Source organism: Candoia aspera, chromosome 17, assembly GCF_035149785.1.
Source record: "Candoia aspera isolate rCanAsp1 chromosome 17, rCanAsp1.hap2, whole genome shotgun sequence".
Classification (NCBI taxonomy): Eukaryota; Metazoa; Chordata; class Lepidosauria; order Squamata; family Boidae; genus Candoia; species Candoia aspera.
The window spans coordinates 7,290,762-7,306,347 of record NC_086169.1 but is presented as its reverse complement, the minus strand read 5'-3'; the positions used below and the strand labels follow the sequence as shown (position 1 = coordinate 7,306,347).

The following is a 15,586-nucleotide window of genomic DNA, read 5'->3' as shown; positions in this document are numbered from 1 at the left end:
AGGCTCTCCAGCCAATCGAGGTCTTGCAAGGCACCCAGCGGTGGTCAACTGGAGAGAGAAAGGCGGTGTGCTCCCCATGGGGAGGCGCTTCCAAACCGTTTGAAAAAGGAGCACCTGGTGGCCCCCACTTCCACGCCACTGTCGAGGGTCAGCGCACTGCAGCCAGGGAGGTCCCGAAGGCTGGGAAGGGGCCAAGGTGCCGCGTCATTTTGCAAGTGTTTCTTGGACAAGAAAAGAGACAGTGAAATGTCAAAACCACCTGGTTGGAAGCAACATGCACCAGTTGTATCAAAGTCAATTAGAATGAATATTTGCCATTATCAAAAGGAATGCATTACCCCAGTATGTGCCATAAAATATACGTTCTTTCATTTGGGGGTTCTGCAAATGTCACCTGGAGTTGCAAGTGCTAAACCAAGGATCTCTTCCTGGCTAAGAAAATAAGTTTTCAGTCCTCATAGTATTGGGTAAAGGTCTAATTAAAATTAAACAGTTGACCTTGTGATGTCAACTGTTCCATAGGCAGTAATGTTGTCTGCTCTGACTGGCAGAATCCCTCCAAGCTTTCAGGCCAACGTGTTTCTCTTTTTTTAAAGAAATAACCCATTTGTAAAAACATTTAAGGGAACAGAATAAATCGCTACAGAAAAGAAAGGACAAAGAAGATAGAAAGAGACAGAGCGGATAAAGAATAATGTATCAGTAAATAAACGAAGAGTTGACAATTACCATAAAAATCTAACATTGGTTATTTCACTAATTAAGGCAAACTGCTCAGCTCTATCTGCCGATGGCGTGGTTCAGCAAATTAGCATTCCCCTAGCAAGAAAAGGCCTCAGACTGGATCGAATTCTTATGCACCCAGACTCATAGAACCTGCTCAGACTGGCAGCCGCTTTCTTGAAAAAAGAGCCTTTTTTATTACCCATCCTCACCCCCACACTTTTTTTTTAAGCTGGAAATGATGGAAACTAAATCTAGAACCACAGAACTGGGCTTTTCCCCTGCGAAACCTCTATTCCACATCCTGGGGCAGCCCTGGATTTGGGTACCTTCACGTGCATCTTTTAAGAGTTTCCCATAATTAGTGGTAGTTGAGTCAGGGATGTGCGGGGAGAGACAAAATGCAAAAAAAAAGAAAAAGAAAAAGAAAGGGAAGCTTGTCCTAACCATGTCTGGGAATGTAAGATCAGATTCTGCCTACGTTAAGCGGGCTCTGACCAAGCCACCCCAGGGCAGAAGTTCTTGCTCTGATCCTCTACGGGCGGAAGTGCAAAGACACACTTCTGCAAACAATCAAAGGAAAAGGCCAGCATTCAGCCATCGCTGTGATGCAAGCAAAAGGAACCTCAAAGCTGGAGGGCACTGCACTTTAAAAGAAAGGACTCCTTTTTTGATGACCAAGAAAAAAAAAAAAAGGGAAAGGTACCCCCTCTCAAAAAACCGCACACAAGGAACAACTGATTGGGGATGAAGCTGTCCTTTTCTAGTTTCCGTAAATGCGGCCATTTCGGTTCCTCTTGCACACACGTGGATAAGTGCCCAGAGGTAAAATAAAAAGGAAAAATTACTCTATTGCAGTGTTTCTCAACCTTGGCAAATTTAAGATGAGTGGACTTCTACTCCCAGAATTCCCCAGCCAGCCTTGCCGGCTGGGGAATTCTAAGAATCAAAGTCCACTCATCTTAAACTTGCCAAGGTTGAGAAACACTGTTCTATTGGACTTCAAAGTACCGGTAAATTTTACTGTGTCTACAGCGAAAATAATTTCTACTAAAAATGGGCCTGAATTGATAGAGAAAAAGAACTGCTTGGCCTGTTGGGCCGCATATAATTCGAACGGTCTCCTGTTGGTTGCAAGTCCTCCAGCAGAACGGAAAAGCAGAAAGCTTTATACAGAGGGCCGATCTGCACAGAGGAAGGGGGGAAAAAATCTATATAGAGAATCAGCAAGGAAGAACGGAAACATGCAGAGCTGGCATTATGACCTCTTTGGTTATAATGGCAGGCCAGCCTCTCACTACAATGTCCCAAGCCTTGAAGCCCCGGTGAGAAACTTGCTTTTCTGCAGAGCTGGTGTTCTACTCCTCCTTCCAAATTGTAAATTCTGTTCTTAAATACATGTAATCCTCACTTAATGACCCCAACTGGGACCAGAATTTTGGTTGCTAAATGAAGCAGTCATTAAGCAAATCTGACACGCTTTTACGAACTTTTTTGTGGTGGTCCTTAAGCAAATCATTGCAGGCATTAAGTGGGCCGCATGGTTGTTAAGCAAATCACCTGGTTCCCCATTGATTTTGCTTGACAGAAGCCAGCCAGGAAGGTCAAAAATGGCGACCATGTGACCTTGGGACTCTGCGACGGTCATAAATGCGAACCAGTTGCCAAGTGCCCAAATCGTGATCATGCGACCTTGGGGACGATGCAATGGTCGAAAGTTGTTTTTTCCAGCAGTTTTAAAGAACAAACAAGGACGGAGTGCTATGTGGAAGGGGGCCGGCCCCAACTTCAGGTGGCAGATTCTACATTTTGCAGGGAATCCCTCCCCCCCCTTGGATGGGGCAGGAACCCCCCAGTGTGCAACCTTTCCAGGTTACAAAGGTCTAAGGCCCCCAAGTGCTTATGGAACAGAAAGCTGGGGCTGAAATGTGATAATTAGATAGCCCCCTCCCCAGATTTTGTCCACTCCTGCATGCCTGCATGAAAATATATAGTTATTGTGCATATCTGCCAAGTAAAAGCAAGGTTTCCTCTCCCCGAATTCTCCTCTCCAGACTAAAAATCTGGTGGGGGGAACACCCCACAATTAGGGGAATGTTTATCTTGTCTTTTGAAGAAAACTTAAAATTTATTGCTTAGGTCCTGCAGGGCTGCAGATCTTCCCCCACACTCTTCCAAAAATACCTCTGAATGGCCTTGCTTAGAACTTGTGAGTTTCCATGTACAAAACGCCACAGTGTTGGTGGCGAAAATGAAATAGTCACACGAGCGAAGAAGGCAAGTATTTTTGTGCCATTGGAGAAGGGCAGCTGATTCGGACAGCAGCTAAGTCTGCCTTCCTTCTGGTTTGCCCAATACACTTAACCGGGTCCGTTCCAAGCCTTGCAACTTGCCTTCACACAACCAATAAAGCTTGCTTGCTTGGCTTGAACCCTACTTTGATTGTGCGAATCCAGCCTGAGGTCGTTTTGGGGTCCATGTATTCTACCCAGCCAGAACCTGGGCTAATTCAGGAACCAGATTCTGGAGAGATGTTCCAACCACGAGATGCTGGGCTGGATGGTGGGGAATCAGCGGGTGACTGGCCAAGTAGCCAGACCACTCCATTCCACAACCCCTTGCTTTTGTTCTCAAGCTACTCTGTTGTTAGCCAGTTACACCATAACTGCTTATAAACCTTTGGAGAAGCGGAAGACGAGAACTGAAGGCGATTCTGGGCCACGAGGGTAAAACTATGCTGAGATCTTCTCCAATTAAGTGGAAAGGAAGGGTGCACAGAAACAGCCCCCAGACGCCATTTGTGGCCTCCGAACGCCTATATAAACGGGGAATATAAACGAATGCTGCACAAACGCTAAGATGTAAAATCTCTCCCTCCAGCCCTTTTGGGGCACGTTTCACAGAAGGAACTATTTAAAAAAAAAAAACCCTTTCCTAGCCACTAGAACTTCAGTTCCACAACACTGACAGGTTCAGACCGGCATCTCCCCGCCATCGGAACCCAGGACCTGTCTTATATTGACATGTCAGTATAGCTGCAAAGTGGGAAATCTGGGCCTGGTGACCCCCAGGTCTGTTTTATGGCCCCTGGGCCCTCCTCTGCTCCCAGTATTGAAACCCAGCAGCACCATTTGCACACACCGCTATTCCAGGACAGCTGTTTTTCTACACTTTTGCTTCACTAAAAAAAAATTCTTCCCCAAGATCTAGCCTGCAGGCAGGCAGGCAGGGGCCTTTCCATCACAGGCTTCCCAACCCCTGTTGGAAAGGCCAGGCCAGGTCAGGGAGAAAAGGAGACTGGACTGGAGGTTCTCATTGTGAAAAGATGCTTTTTCTCCAAATCACAATCTTTCTCTCAGCACCTAAAATTATTTGAAATATGAGCAAATGATTTGCCTGACTTAGCCCAGTATTGCTTGCTCTGAATGGCAGCAGTTCTCCATCCAAAGTTCCTTCCAGAACACCAGTTCTCCGGCCCTTTTAAGCATAGCGGAGGATAGACGATGAAACCAAGTTTGAAGTTACAGCCAGGAGTTCTAACCAAGATCAAACTGTGATCCCCTCTCCCACCCGGCCCCTGATCAAGCCAAGGCTTAGATTCCCACCCTACAAGTTGAACGACAAAAGAACCGAAGCTGCCAAGCCAAACACTCACAGGCAGATTAAGTAAGCAAGCCAAGTTACGTTCTGCAGCAAATTAAACTAAGGTAAAGTAAAAAGAGGACAGGAAGGGGAAAGGCTTGTCTGCTCCCCTGGGCTGCCCCATAAGCAGAGGGAAACAAAGCCACCCGCTCCGGCCTCCTGGCTGCCCAGAGATGGTTCTTGCAGGGAGGAAGGAAGTCTCACACAGCAACGTACGGCCATTCAGTGATAGGCAGGCAGGCACGAAAAGACCTGGGAGGGAAGCCATCAATGTTGAGCTAGCAAAGAAGGAAGCAGAGGAGAAGGAAGATGGGACACACAAGCCACGATCAAGGTTGCTTGGGGTGGGCAGAGAAGAGCCCAGGCCAACCCCACCACCATGATTTTCCTACCACGTGAACGGGTAGCTATCAAACCCTCGCGTCGACGTGAAGCTTTCCCTTCCTCCCCTCCAGACTACAGCCCCCCAAATCTGTTCAGATCGCCACTTGGCCGGCCACCCCCACACTCTGCGGGCACGCCAACATTTGGGGAAGGGGGGGAGGCTGTGATCCAAGATGGCCTCGGTGTTGACGCACGGCCCTGCTTCCTGTTTTGCAGAGGAAATGCAACAGAAGCGGAAGTCCGAATTCCCTGCCCCGCTGCACACCCCGAGCTATGGAGGGACGAGGGTTTCTTCCTCTTCGCTGGCCCTCCCCCCCACAGACAAAAGCCTTTCACGTAACATCCTCAGGAAAGAGATCGGCTTGGGCTGCTGCAACCACTTCCCAAACACCCACGCAGGCATCAGCTCGGCCATGTACCTGCGTCGCACGTCCTTCGTGTGTGGAGGAGCAAAAGTCCCAGATTCCCTCCCATGAAAAAAAAATGCAGCCTCTTTTCACAGAGCCCATGCAAACATACAGCTCTCTGGAAAACGAAAGGGCGCAGGCTGGGTCCCCGTTCTTCATGCCAACGGTGTCCCACTCCTGCCACTGCTCTGGCAGCTGGATGTCCAGCAGCAATGAATGGGCCTTTCTCCTTCTGGGGGGCAGGCAAAGGGCAACAAGTGCCATTCGGCCTGCGTCAGCCTCCAGCCGGCTTCCAAGGCGGACAGGGAGGCTTGGCATCGAGCTGGCAGTGCTGCGGGGACAAGGCCACGTCCCAACTGTAGCCCACGGGACAGCAGAACCGAGGTTTCCCTCCGCAGCCGCCTGAGCTCTGCCATCTTGGCTTGTGTGGCTGTCCAGCTCCTCTGATCCTGACTCTAGGGCAGTGTTTCTCAACCTTGGCAGCTTGAAGATGTGTGGATTTCAGTTCCCAGGATTCCCCAACCAGCCATGGGGAATGCCGGGAGCTGAAGTCCACACATCTTCAAGCTGCCAAGGTTGAGAAACGCTGCCCTAGAGTCTCAGAGGCTTGGCTGCAGGCTGGAAAGCCCTTCTTTGCAATGCAACAATGGAAGATCTACGAACGCTGCAGAAGCTGGCTTGCGAGGAGATAGTTGAGCTCATGAGAAATCTGGTTAGCAGGTGGAGGGAATAGAAAAGAAAGCAACTTTCTCTGCTGGAGAGCTGCTAGCTGTCACAGCAGACAGCCCATTCGAGCTCCTGTGGGCAATTTTCTTAGTGACCATACAAACGTGGCTTGCATTTGCTCCTGGGGAATTCTTTTCAACTTCCCAGCCTGGGATCTCCTGGTGGTCTCCAATCCAAATTCTCATCACAGATGTATACTCTGCTCTAAAAAAAGCAGAGTATACCAGACCTCACACAACCCAATCCACTGAGCCAAAGTTTGTAGGATGTGTCTTTTTGCAGAAATACGTACTAACACCGGTCCGCCAGCAGCTTAGCCTGGGTGTCACCATTTACCTTTCCCATAATGCACTAACGTTACATCCAGGGAAAGAAATTATGCAGGAGAAAAAGTGGTGTTCTTAATGCTCACTTTCTAAGAAAGCCAGGAGGATCCAACCTTCTAGGGAGAGAGAGAGAGAAAGGAAGAGATGCTCCCGGGTTACGTTCACACCTGACACCAAACCAGGTCAAAAAAAATCTAGTGGTTGCATTTACTCAATGGGCTAAGCTTGGTTAGAGAAACCACAGTTAAGTTTTTGGGGTGGCTTAGCATGTTGGGCAAATCTAGGAAATGAGTTAATTCGATAATCAGGTTAAGGTGATGTGTGAATGCAGCCGTAGGTGGGGCTAATCCTCTTTCGTGTCCTTCCGATTCACTGCTTCTTCCCAGGCGGGGGGAAGGGAGGGAGACCACACTTGCAAATCCTTCTCTGAGCCCAGCGCGTAGATATTTTGCACCAACCAAGGCCTCTCTGCAGGAGGCAAGCAGCGCGGGAGCCCCCAAAGACTGTGAATGGCCTTCAGCTCCCACCACCCCTCACCACGGATGGGCCCTGCTGCCTAAGGCTGCTGGGAGGAGGAATCCAACATCTGGGCACCCACTCCTTGCCCACTCCCGCCTTACGTCCTTCCTTGCACCCAAGCCTTTGCATAACTGTCAACGAGACAGCTGAAGGTTAAATTATGCAGCGCAAATTCTGACCTCTTTCCACAGGAAGCAAAATGTGCATTTTAAAAGCCGGCGATCTGAAATGAGCGGTTTTAATGATGAGACATTCCCGCCCCCCACAGCAGCAAAGGTCACGCTCAAGAGCCTCAGTAACATCTCCACAGCCAGTTTACCCCACCCTGGTGCAGCGGAACTCCCACTGCTCCCTAGCCATCAGGGTCAATGGTCACACTGGCTGGGGATGATGGGAGCTGCTGTTCAACGCCTCTCAAGGGTCCCAGGTTAGGGGAAGCTGGTGCGGAGGGGTGGATGCAACCCAGAACACATCCTTTCCACCTCATCCGAAACGCTGCATTTAAAAAACCTGCAAATCCACATAAACATGGAGCGTTTGGTCCTGAATGCAAGCCCCTAAGTTGCAAGAATGCAGGCTTTCTAGAATGCTCTGCGTTCAAGAGAACCTGGGCTCAATTCTCATTGATTCCAAGTAAAAAAATCTCTTGATCTGCTTTCAGACACTTTTCTGCACCGCAGGAGGGCTGGGAGGGCGGAATGCAGGTTTGGAACAGCGTGGCTGTTCTTATGTAACTTAACCTGGATTAAACCATTTTCTGGGTCGGCACGTTATCCTGAATTAACCTAAGAGACCGAGTTTGCACAACATGCTGTGCCACAAAAAAACACTAACCAGGTAACCAGAGAAACCCAAGTTTGAATTCTGCCATTTCTGGAAATATTAAATAGACAGAACTAAAATCTATACTGATTTTAGTATCAATACAGTGCTAGTTGGACCAACAATCTTATCCTGTGAGTTAGCTGCATGGTTTAATCTGGCTCTTCATTCAGAAGCATATGGACTAGAATCTTTGCTTGGCTTTCACAGACTAAAAGCTTATTCGTTGTTCACTTGCTTTCCCTTTAAGGGATGTTTGCTTTTAGATGTTAATGACTCAAGCCAGTGGTCCGGCTATTGTTATTTTAATATGGTTATTTAAGGGTTCTGTATTCTGCCTGGTGGTTTGAACTGTACCTGGGATACTCTGGTTGACGCTTATTCTGAATCACTGAATGCAAACGAGGCAGAATTTTGCTTTATTCTGGGGGGTCTGATCGAAGATCTGCTTCGCGATGGAAACGATCCAGGTCCAGCAGGGTGGCAAAAAGCCCGCAGCGCCAGCCACCGTCAGGGTAGTTAATTTAGCTCTGCCTGCCTCACCCAACCCCTTAGATAGCTGAGACTGTCTGCTGCAATCTCCACTTACCAGGGAATGCAGAAATTACGCATCTGGGCAGACAAACCACGTTGTTAATGTTAATGTGCTAATGCCCACCTGTGCAAGTCAGGCCTGTGATGTAACCAGGTGACCCCCGGAGGCCAGCCTGGTCCACCACCGCCTCCCCGCCCTCTTTGGAGGGCACGCTGGCCTAGTTTTGCCACATCGGAGCTTAAACCCGTCCTGATGCTTCCATCTTCTCAGATTGGTCCCCCTGCTGCGGACGGCACCGCTCGCTAGCCAGGTTTTCCCAAGGATCTGCCCGCAGAGGGGCCGTGCCCGCAGCGCTCCGGAGCGGTTGTTACCCTCTTCCTCAGTGAGGTGCCCTGCAGATGCCCGATGCAGACAACCCCCAGCCAGCTGACCCGTCGGTGGGAATCGGAGTCCAGAGTCCGGCTGTCCTGCTTCTCCGCCTTCCCCCCACTTCTCCCTCTCCTGGGGAGGCCCCTCCAAGCAGAGGCCTCCCTAACTGGGGCCGATGGGCTTGGAAGGCGGGCGAGTTGGGAAAACTGGCCCCCGGGGGGAACCCACCTCGCAGGGTTGGTGTGAACACAAACGGGGTGGGGGGCAGAGACCGCGACAGTCCCCCGGCACCTCAGCAGCGCGGAGGACCTCCTTTCCTTACAAGCGACCCCGCCACTCGGCAAGCCCGAGGCCGCCCGAGCCGAGGCCGCTGACCCGAGAGGGAGGAAGAGCACTTTGCACGTGCTCGGGGGCTGCTCAGCGGCGAGGCCCGGCAGAGAGCGAGCGGAAGCAGGGACCGGATATATTTTTTCCCCCCTTTCTCCTCTTTTCGGGCGCACAATAGCAAGCCGCCGAGGGCCGCGGGCATCCCGCCGGCGCGCCCCCCGTCCCCGCTGCAGGGCGCGCGCGGGGGTGCGCGCCCGCCGGTCCCGAGAAGCGGCGGCGGCGGCGGCGGCTGTCACGTCGCCCGGAGCCCCTCGCCGCAGGGAGGGAAGCGGCCCTGGTGGGCGCGGGCGCGCTTGCCGGCCCGGCCGGTGGCCTGGCGCGCGCACCCGGCGCCGGGACGGAGGCGCTCGGCTGCCCCGCCCCGCCCCGCTCCGCAGCCCAATTTGGAGAGGCTGCCGCGGCGGCGCCCGCCTTCCCGGCCCCGCGCGCGGCTCCCCCCGCGCTCCCGCCCCGGGCTCGACCCAGCGGGCTGCCGCCGCCGCCGCCGCCCCCCGGACGCCCCCGAGCCCCGGTGCACGTGCCGGACGCGTGACGCGCGCGCCCGTACTCGCCTCGCCTCGCCTCGCCTCGCCCCGGCTTACCTCCCCGGCGGGCGCGCTGCAGCCGGACCGGGCGCCGCCGCCGCCTGCCCCGCGTGGAGTCCCCGGGCGGGCGGCGTCCGCTCCCTGCGGCCCAGGCGCCGCCCTCTCCTTCCTGCGCTCGGCGGGGGCGGAGAGACCCGGCGTGGGGAGGAAGCGGGGAGGGGGCGCCGAGCGGCGGCGTCACTCACCGCCGGAGAGGACGCGCGGGGGGAGGGGGAGGGGGAGGGGGAGGGGGCGGCGAGGAAAACCGGGCTTCCTGGAGGGAGGGTGGAAGAGCGGCGGGCCGGCGGGCGGGCCGGCGGGCGGGCCTCTGAACATGTGCAGAGCGCTCCGCGGGAACTGCTTTGGTTCTCCAGCTTCCCTTCGAGCCTCTTGGATCGGCGGGGGGGAGACGGCAGGAGAGGGAGCGCTTGCTTCGCCCTCCCCGCGGCCTTGCGACCCCGGATCCCCCGCGCCCCTTTTAGCGGCGGGGGCACCTCTGAGCTAACGGGGCTGGGGGGCGCCCGCCTGCCCCGTCGCTAAATGGGAACCGGGGCGGCAGTTCGGGAGAAAAGACCCCGCTGCATGGCCAGTTAAAGGCGACTTCAGCGGGAGCCAAAATCAGCACAGGAAGAGCAGTGTTGCTCAACGTTGCTGGCTGGGGATTCTGGGAGCTGGAGTCCACCCACCTTCCAGTGGCCCACGTTGAGCAACACTGCCTCAAAGGGAACTCGGACTTCCTTTCTTTCGATAGGTGAACTGTGCGAAAGTCTCACTCTTAATAAGAGTTTAGAAAGTCACCCCCCCCCCCACACACACACTTTTAATACTGCGGGAATGAAAAAATACTTCGATCTCTGGCCAAACGAGCTCAACGTCTCCGGATCCGAAGGCTGAGGTCACGCAAGGTAACTGACAGGCCGAGTTGTCCTGCTGTGAGTTCACCCAATAACCTTCCTTCAGACGACAACTTGAACCGCTGGGGTTGTGAGACAGACAGACACGTGCACACACAGAACGGAGCCGGGATCGCCCGTGCTCTGGGCCCGCCGGCTCCCTTCCGAACAGTCTGGGAAGATAACATAATGCCTCCTCCCAGTACCCAATCAGCGGGGTGAAATTATTAAAAACAGATTTTCAAATTTGCTGCCTTCTTTCGATTGCCCCCACAGAGGCAAAAGGGGGGATCGAGAGAACCAGGGAAGAAAGTCATAAAGGTATTAAGAAATGAGAAAATAAACACTCTGGTCGACAGGTTGTCCTCACTTAATGACCATCCGTTTAGCGATGGTTCAGATGATGGTGCTGAAAAAACCAACTTACAACCGGTGCTCTCACTTACGACCACTGCAGCGTCCCTGCAGTTATGATTTGGGCCCTTAGCAACCAGCTTGCATTTATGACCGTTGCAATGTCCCATGGTCATGTGATCGCCATTTTCAACCTTCCCATCCGGCTTCTGGCAAGCAACATCAGTGGGGAACCGTGTGATTCACTTAATGATCACATGGTTCGTTTAACAACCATGGTGATTCGCTTAATGACTGTCACAAAAGGGTAAAATTGGGTGATTCACTTAATGACCACTTCGCTTAGCAACCAAAATTCCAGACTCGATTGTGGTCATTAAGTGAGAACTACCTGTATTTGAAATGACTCCATTCCGATTCTTTTTTTCCTTCCTTGCAAAGATGCTCCAACTTCCCTGGTCTTGTATATTCCTTCACTTTTCCAAAACACTGCATGTCGGGGTTAGTGGGTTGCTGTGATCAGGGCCACGACTAGGGAGGGGCAACCGGGGCATGTGCCCTGGGCACCGCGCTGGTGGGGTGCCAAAATGAGCACGGGGGGGCGCGCCAAAATGGGTGCGGAATCCATGTTTGCCCCGGGTGACACAGACCCTAGTTGCGGCCCTGGCTGTGATTCCCCCCCCCATGCATTTTTAATTTTTATACCAACCAAAAATCCAAGATCCAGGGAGGAAGGTGGGGTAGAAGAAAAACAAAACAAAAAGAATTATTATCATTATTATTAATCCCAAGGGACAAGAAGAGCAGAAAAAAAAAAAGGGCCTTGAGCATCACCCAGTAACGACACAGAGTGCGCAAGGCGGGTCCTTGTGATTTGTGGCGGAGGGGGGGGGAGCCTGCCCCTGCAGGCGAGTGGAAGATTTTGTTGGGGGGAGGTGCAAATGGAAGAAACCGCAGGCGAGGCCTGTATTGCTGTCCTTGGTCTTCCAGGAAAAAAAGATGAATCGGGTGGCTTGGGCGGGGCTGAAAAGGAGCAGAGCAGCTGCTGTGCTGGGAGGGGGAAGCCAGGAAGAGTCCAACGGGACCAGCCCGTAGTTCTGTAGGGTATCTCCCCCCGCCCTTCAGTACTGATGATCCAGAAGGGGCTGCCCGGCGGCGGGACTGTCTTCCTCTTCTTGCTGCCGCCCCCATTCGGCCACCAGAGGGTCCGGTTCGAGAAGGGCGGAGTCTCCTTGAGGGGGGACTGATGGCTCCAGAGGCAGGGGGCTGGGGGGGCTGGTCGCGGCCACCTCGGGGACTGGTCCGGGGACAGGAGGCTGCGGGAGAAAGGGAGAGGCGGCTGTGAGCATCCAGACTGGGGGTGGGTGGGGGGCAATGCTGAGGTACGATCCAGAAGGAATGAAGATTGGTAGGACAGCCAGGTTTCTTCTTAAGTCAAACAAGATTAAAGCACGCTTGCACTCACATGCTTTGCATAAACTGATTTAAAAAACCCTACTTTCCAAGTCTGCATTTTTTTAATGCAAATTGTGGGGATGGGGGAATAGAGTCTAAAAAAGAAAACAAGGCTCCCAATATGGGGTACAGGGGGTGGGGAGGAGATTTAGGCAGGACTGTGAAGAAAAGGAGAGCCAGTTTGGCGTAGTGGTTAAGGCATGAGGCTAGAAACCGGGAGACTGTGAGTTCCAGTCCTGCCTTGGGCATGAAGCCAGCTGGGTGACCCTGGGCCAGTCACTCTCTCTCAGCCCTGGGAAGGAGGCAATGGCAAACCCCTTCTGAAAAACCTTGCCAAGAAAACTGCAGGGACTTGTCCCGGCCGACTCCGAGAATCGGACAAGACTGAACAGATTAAAAAAAAAAAATGAAGAAAAGGTGGGGGCTAAAGTCCAGATTGGCGTTGGGGAAGAGACAAGGGGATGTATCCTGATAGTTCAATAATCCAGTCAGCAAATGGTGATTCAGCCACCCTGGCCTGAGGGTCCTCCCGACCCATATTTTTCTGGGTAAAAGGGAAGTCAGCTTTTTTTTTCCTTTTTACATCAGCCTTAGTCATTTTGCAAAGCCGTGGATGGCACCAGGCTGAGAAGAGGCCCAGTTATAAGAGATTTTCAGGAGAACTAGGATTTTATTAATACCAGTTAAACGATCTTGACTCCATAAAGAACAGCCAAACTCAAATGCTACGGGTAAGCCATCCCTTCACAAGCCATGAAGGAGCTGATTTCCCCAGTGGAGAACAGCCAATAACCACAAAATGGGGTTAAGGTTGACCATGGCTTGCTTCAAACAAGCCAACATCCAACCAGGCTGAGACAAACCAACTCTCAATCCAATGAGAAATGGAAGGCTTCTCGCCCTTTATCTCAGCTGGACAGGCAGGATCTGGGAGCCCAGGAGGAAGAAAGAGGGAGGGATTTCTGGCAAAAGCAGCTTTGGTCTGCCCCCCCCACCCAGTCTGGCTCCTGCCCACCCCATCTGAAAGGCACCAGGCTAAGGCTGTCCAACCCCACCACTTCAGAGGGGATGTTCTAATGCCAAATGTCCAGTCAGTGCAAAAGCTGTACCTCCTCACAGTAAAAGAGATACTATTCCTAAATATCAAAACTTGATCATTAAAAAAAAAGCCACTAACACAATAGAAAAGAATCTCGTAATTCTCTTTTTGGAAGCAACGTGTTCTGATGTCAGAGTTTAGGTTTCTAAAGAGCAGGGAGCCCGCTGGGTTAGGCTGCAATGCTCTGGGTGGAAAAAGCCGAGGAAAAAAATTGCCAGCTGTTTCCGTGGGGGATTATTTTAAATTTGCCCCTCCAGCTTTTTACACAAAGCAGCTAATAAAATTGTGGGGAAAGCGCATAATCAAACACTGCTCGGCTTCCTCAGGCATATCAGGACACCCATGCATACCGCGTTTGTGCCGGTTTATGTTCATGCCAGCTTGGATGTTAGACAAAGTGTCACACTGCATGTGTGCATGTGAAGAAGGGACAGGTGGAATCGTGTGTGGGGGGAAATTACTTACCTGAGGTTTAGGGCTCCCTCCAATGCTGAGTGTCCCCAAGGCGGAAACAGCATTAGATGCTATTGAAGAGTTGTCCCTTGAGTGTGAGGCGGGTGTTCCGGGCGGGAATTCGCTCTCACTGCCCCCCAACCCATTCAGTCCTTTGCGACTTGGCAGGCTCCACTTCCCGCAGAGACCCTCGTAGACAAAGGGAGACAGAGTCCCGAGGCTCGGGCGGAGAGGCAGAGGGGTACGTCCTGTCCCCTCAGCCACAGAAGCCAAGGAGCTGGCGCAGGAAAGCTGGCTTCCCAGGAAATGTGGGCCTGGAGGCCAAGATGCAGCTGGGGTAGCTGGGGGACATCCATCGCTCTGGCTCAGCTGGGGCTGGACCAGCCAGCTCTGGCTCGGAGGAGGAAGGCTGGAATCGGATTCTGCAGAGAAGAACAAGGCCGTGCTGTCATGGTGGTCTGGGGATAAAAGCCACAGGGGATGAGTCTCCTTGAGCACGTGCAGAGTCTTTCCCCTTATGGCTCTGCGATTGCAGGGATGGGATAAGAACAAGGAAAAATGCTCTAGAGCAGTGTTTCTGAGCCTTAGCCACTTTACGATGTCATGCTGGCTGGGGAATTCTGGGAGTTGAAGTCCTGACATCGTAAAGTGGCTAAGGCTCAGAAACACTAATGGAGATCAAACGGAGAGGAGTCCCAAGCGGGCATGAGGCTGAGCACCTTTCTATCCAGGAACGGCTTTGAGGTCTGCTTGCTAGCATTTTAGTTTGATGTGGTTTGACGTGAAATCCTGCCCAGCAAGCTCACTGCAAACTCAGAGACCTGCACAGCCCCCCCCGACCCCGCCACCATTTGTGTGACGAAGCAGAGGAAGAGAGAGACAGGGCTCAGCCACAGAGTGAAGGATCTCCCACACTTTCTAGGACTGCTGGTTCCTTCTCTGCATATCTTCAGATTCCGAGCTGGTCCATCAGCTCATCCAGAAGCCACAAAGAGAATCGTTGTGGGACAGCCGTATCGGGGGCAGAGGGAGGCAGATGACTGAACGGCTCGAGAGTCACACAACTCCAGCTTGGGATCAAGAAAGGGGGCTGCAAGGGGAGGAAGAGGAAGAACCGATTTGGCTGGAACGGCCTGGCCCCACATCCACTCGCAGCTCTGTGGACAGCTGAAGCCCAGCCCAGGAGTCCCTCTACTTCTAAATATCATTTCATTTTTTTTCCTGTTTCACACAAAAAGTCCTGGAAAAGGGGTTTCCAGCGAACATTAAAGTTAATCAGTGTTTTTTCTCTAATCAAAGCTGTCAATTTCACCATCTCAGCCAACTCCATCACCTTCACCATCCATTCTTCCGTTATAGGTAATGTTAAATCTTTCCACCTTTGGGCATGTAACAGCCTCGCCGCTGTCACCGTTATATAAAAACGAACTTCCATGAGTTATTTCTAACTTTTTGTCCATCAGTCTCCAAAGAAAAGTCTCTGGTTTCGTTGTATATTTCTCTCTAAAATCTTCTGAATTAAAATAATGTATTTGATCCCAAAATTTCTTTGCTTTTTTGCATGTCCACCAAAGAGGAAAAAAAGTCCCCCCTTGTTGTTCACACTTCCAACATACATTTGAAGACCCTTTGCACATTTTAGACAATTTATCTGGATTTGATCATCAGAAATAAGAATGGACAATAGAATTAATGAAAAATTAATGGCTCGAGAGTCACGCTCGAGTGAGAAGGGGGGTAACGAAATTTGAAATATAAATAAATAAAATAAATAAAGCTATGTTGTAAACTTAGAGTGAGAGTTTAATGTAAATGTATACTTTTATCAGTAGAAGTCGTTCTCTTTCTGTATCTTTTTCTGCGTTTTGACTTTGTTCTTTTTGCTGTTTTGCTTTCTTTACTTTTTTTCATTTCTTGTTGGCTTTTATC

At 51.8% G+C, this 15,586-nt stretch overlaps 1 protein-coding gene across 1 annotated transcript in view; it reads right to left on the bottom strand.

Annotated features, from left to right (window-relative positions):
- Positions 1-11,411: 11,411 nt before the first annotated feature.
- Positions 11,412-15,586, bottom strand: part of PCNX3 (pecanex 3) — a 51,250-nt gene continuing 47,075 nt past the window's right edge. The window contains exons 34-35 of the mRNA XM_063316838.1: positions 13,670-14,079; positions 11,412-11,966 (exon numbers count right to left, since the gene is read on the bottom strand). Coding sequence (XP_063172908.1) covers positions 11,772-11,966; positions 13,670-14,079 — 605 coding nt within the window. The 3' untranslated portion in view covers positions 11,412-11,771. The remainder of the gene's footprint in view (positions 11,967-13,669; positions 14,080-15,586) is intronic.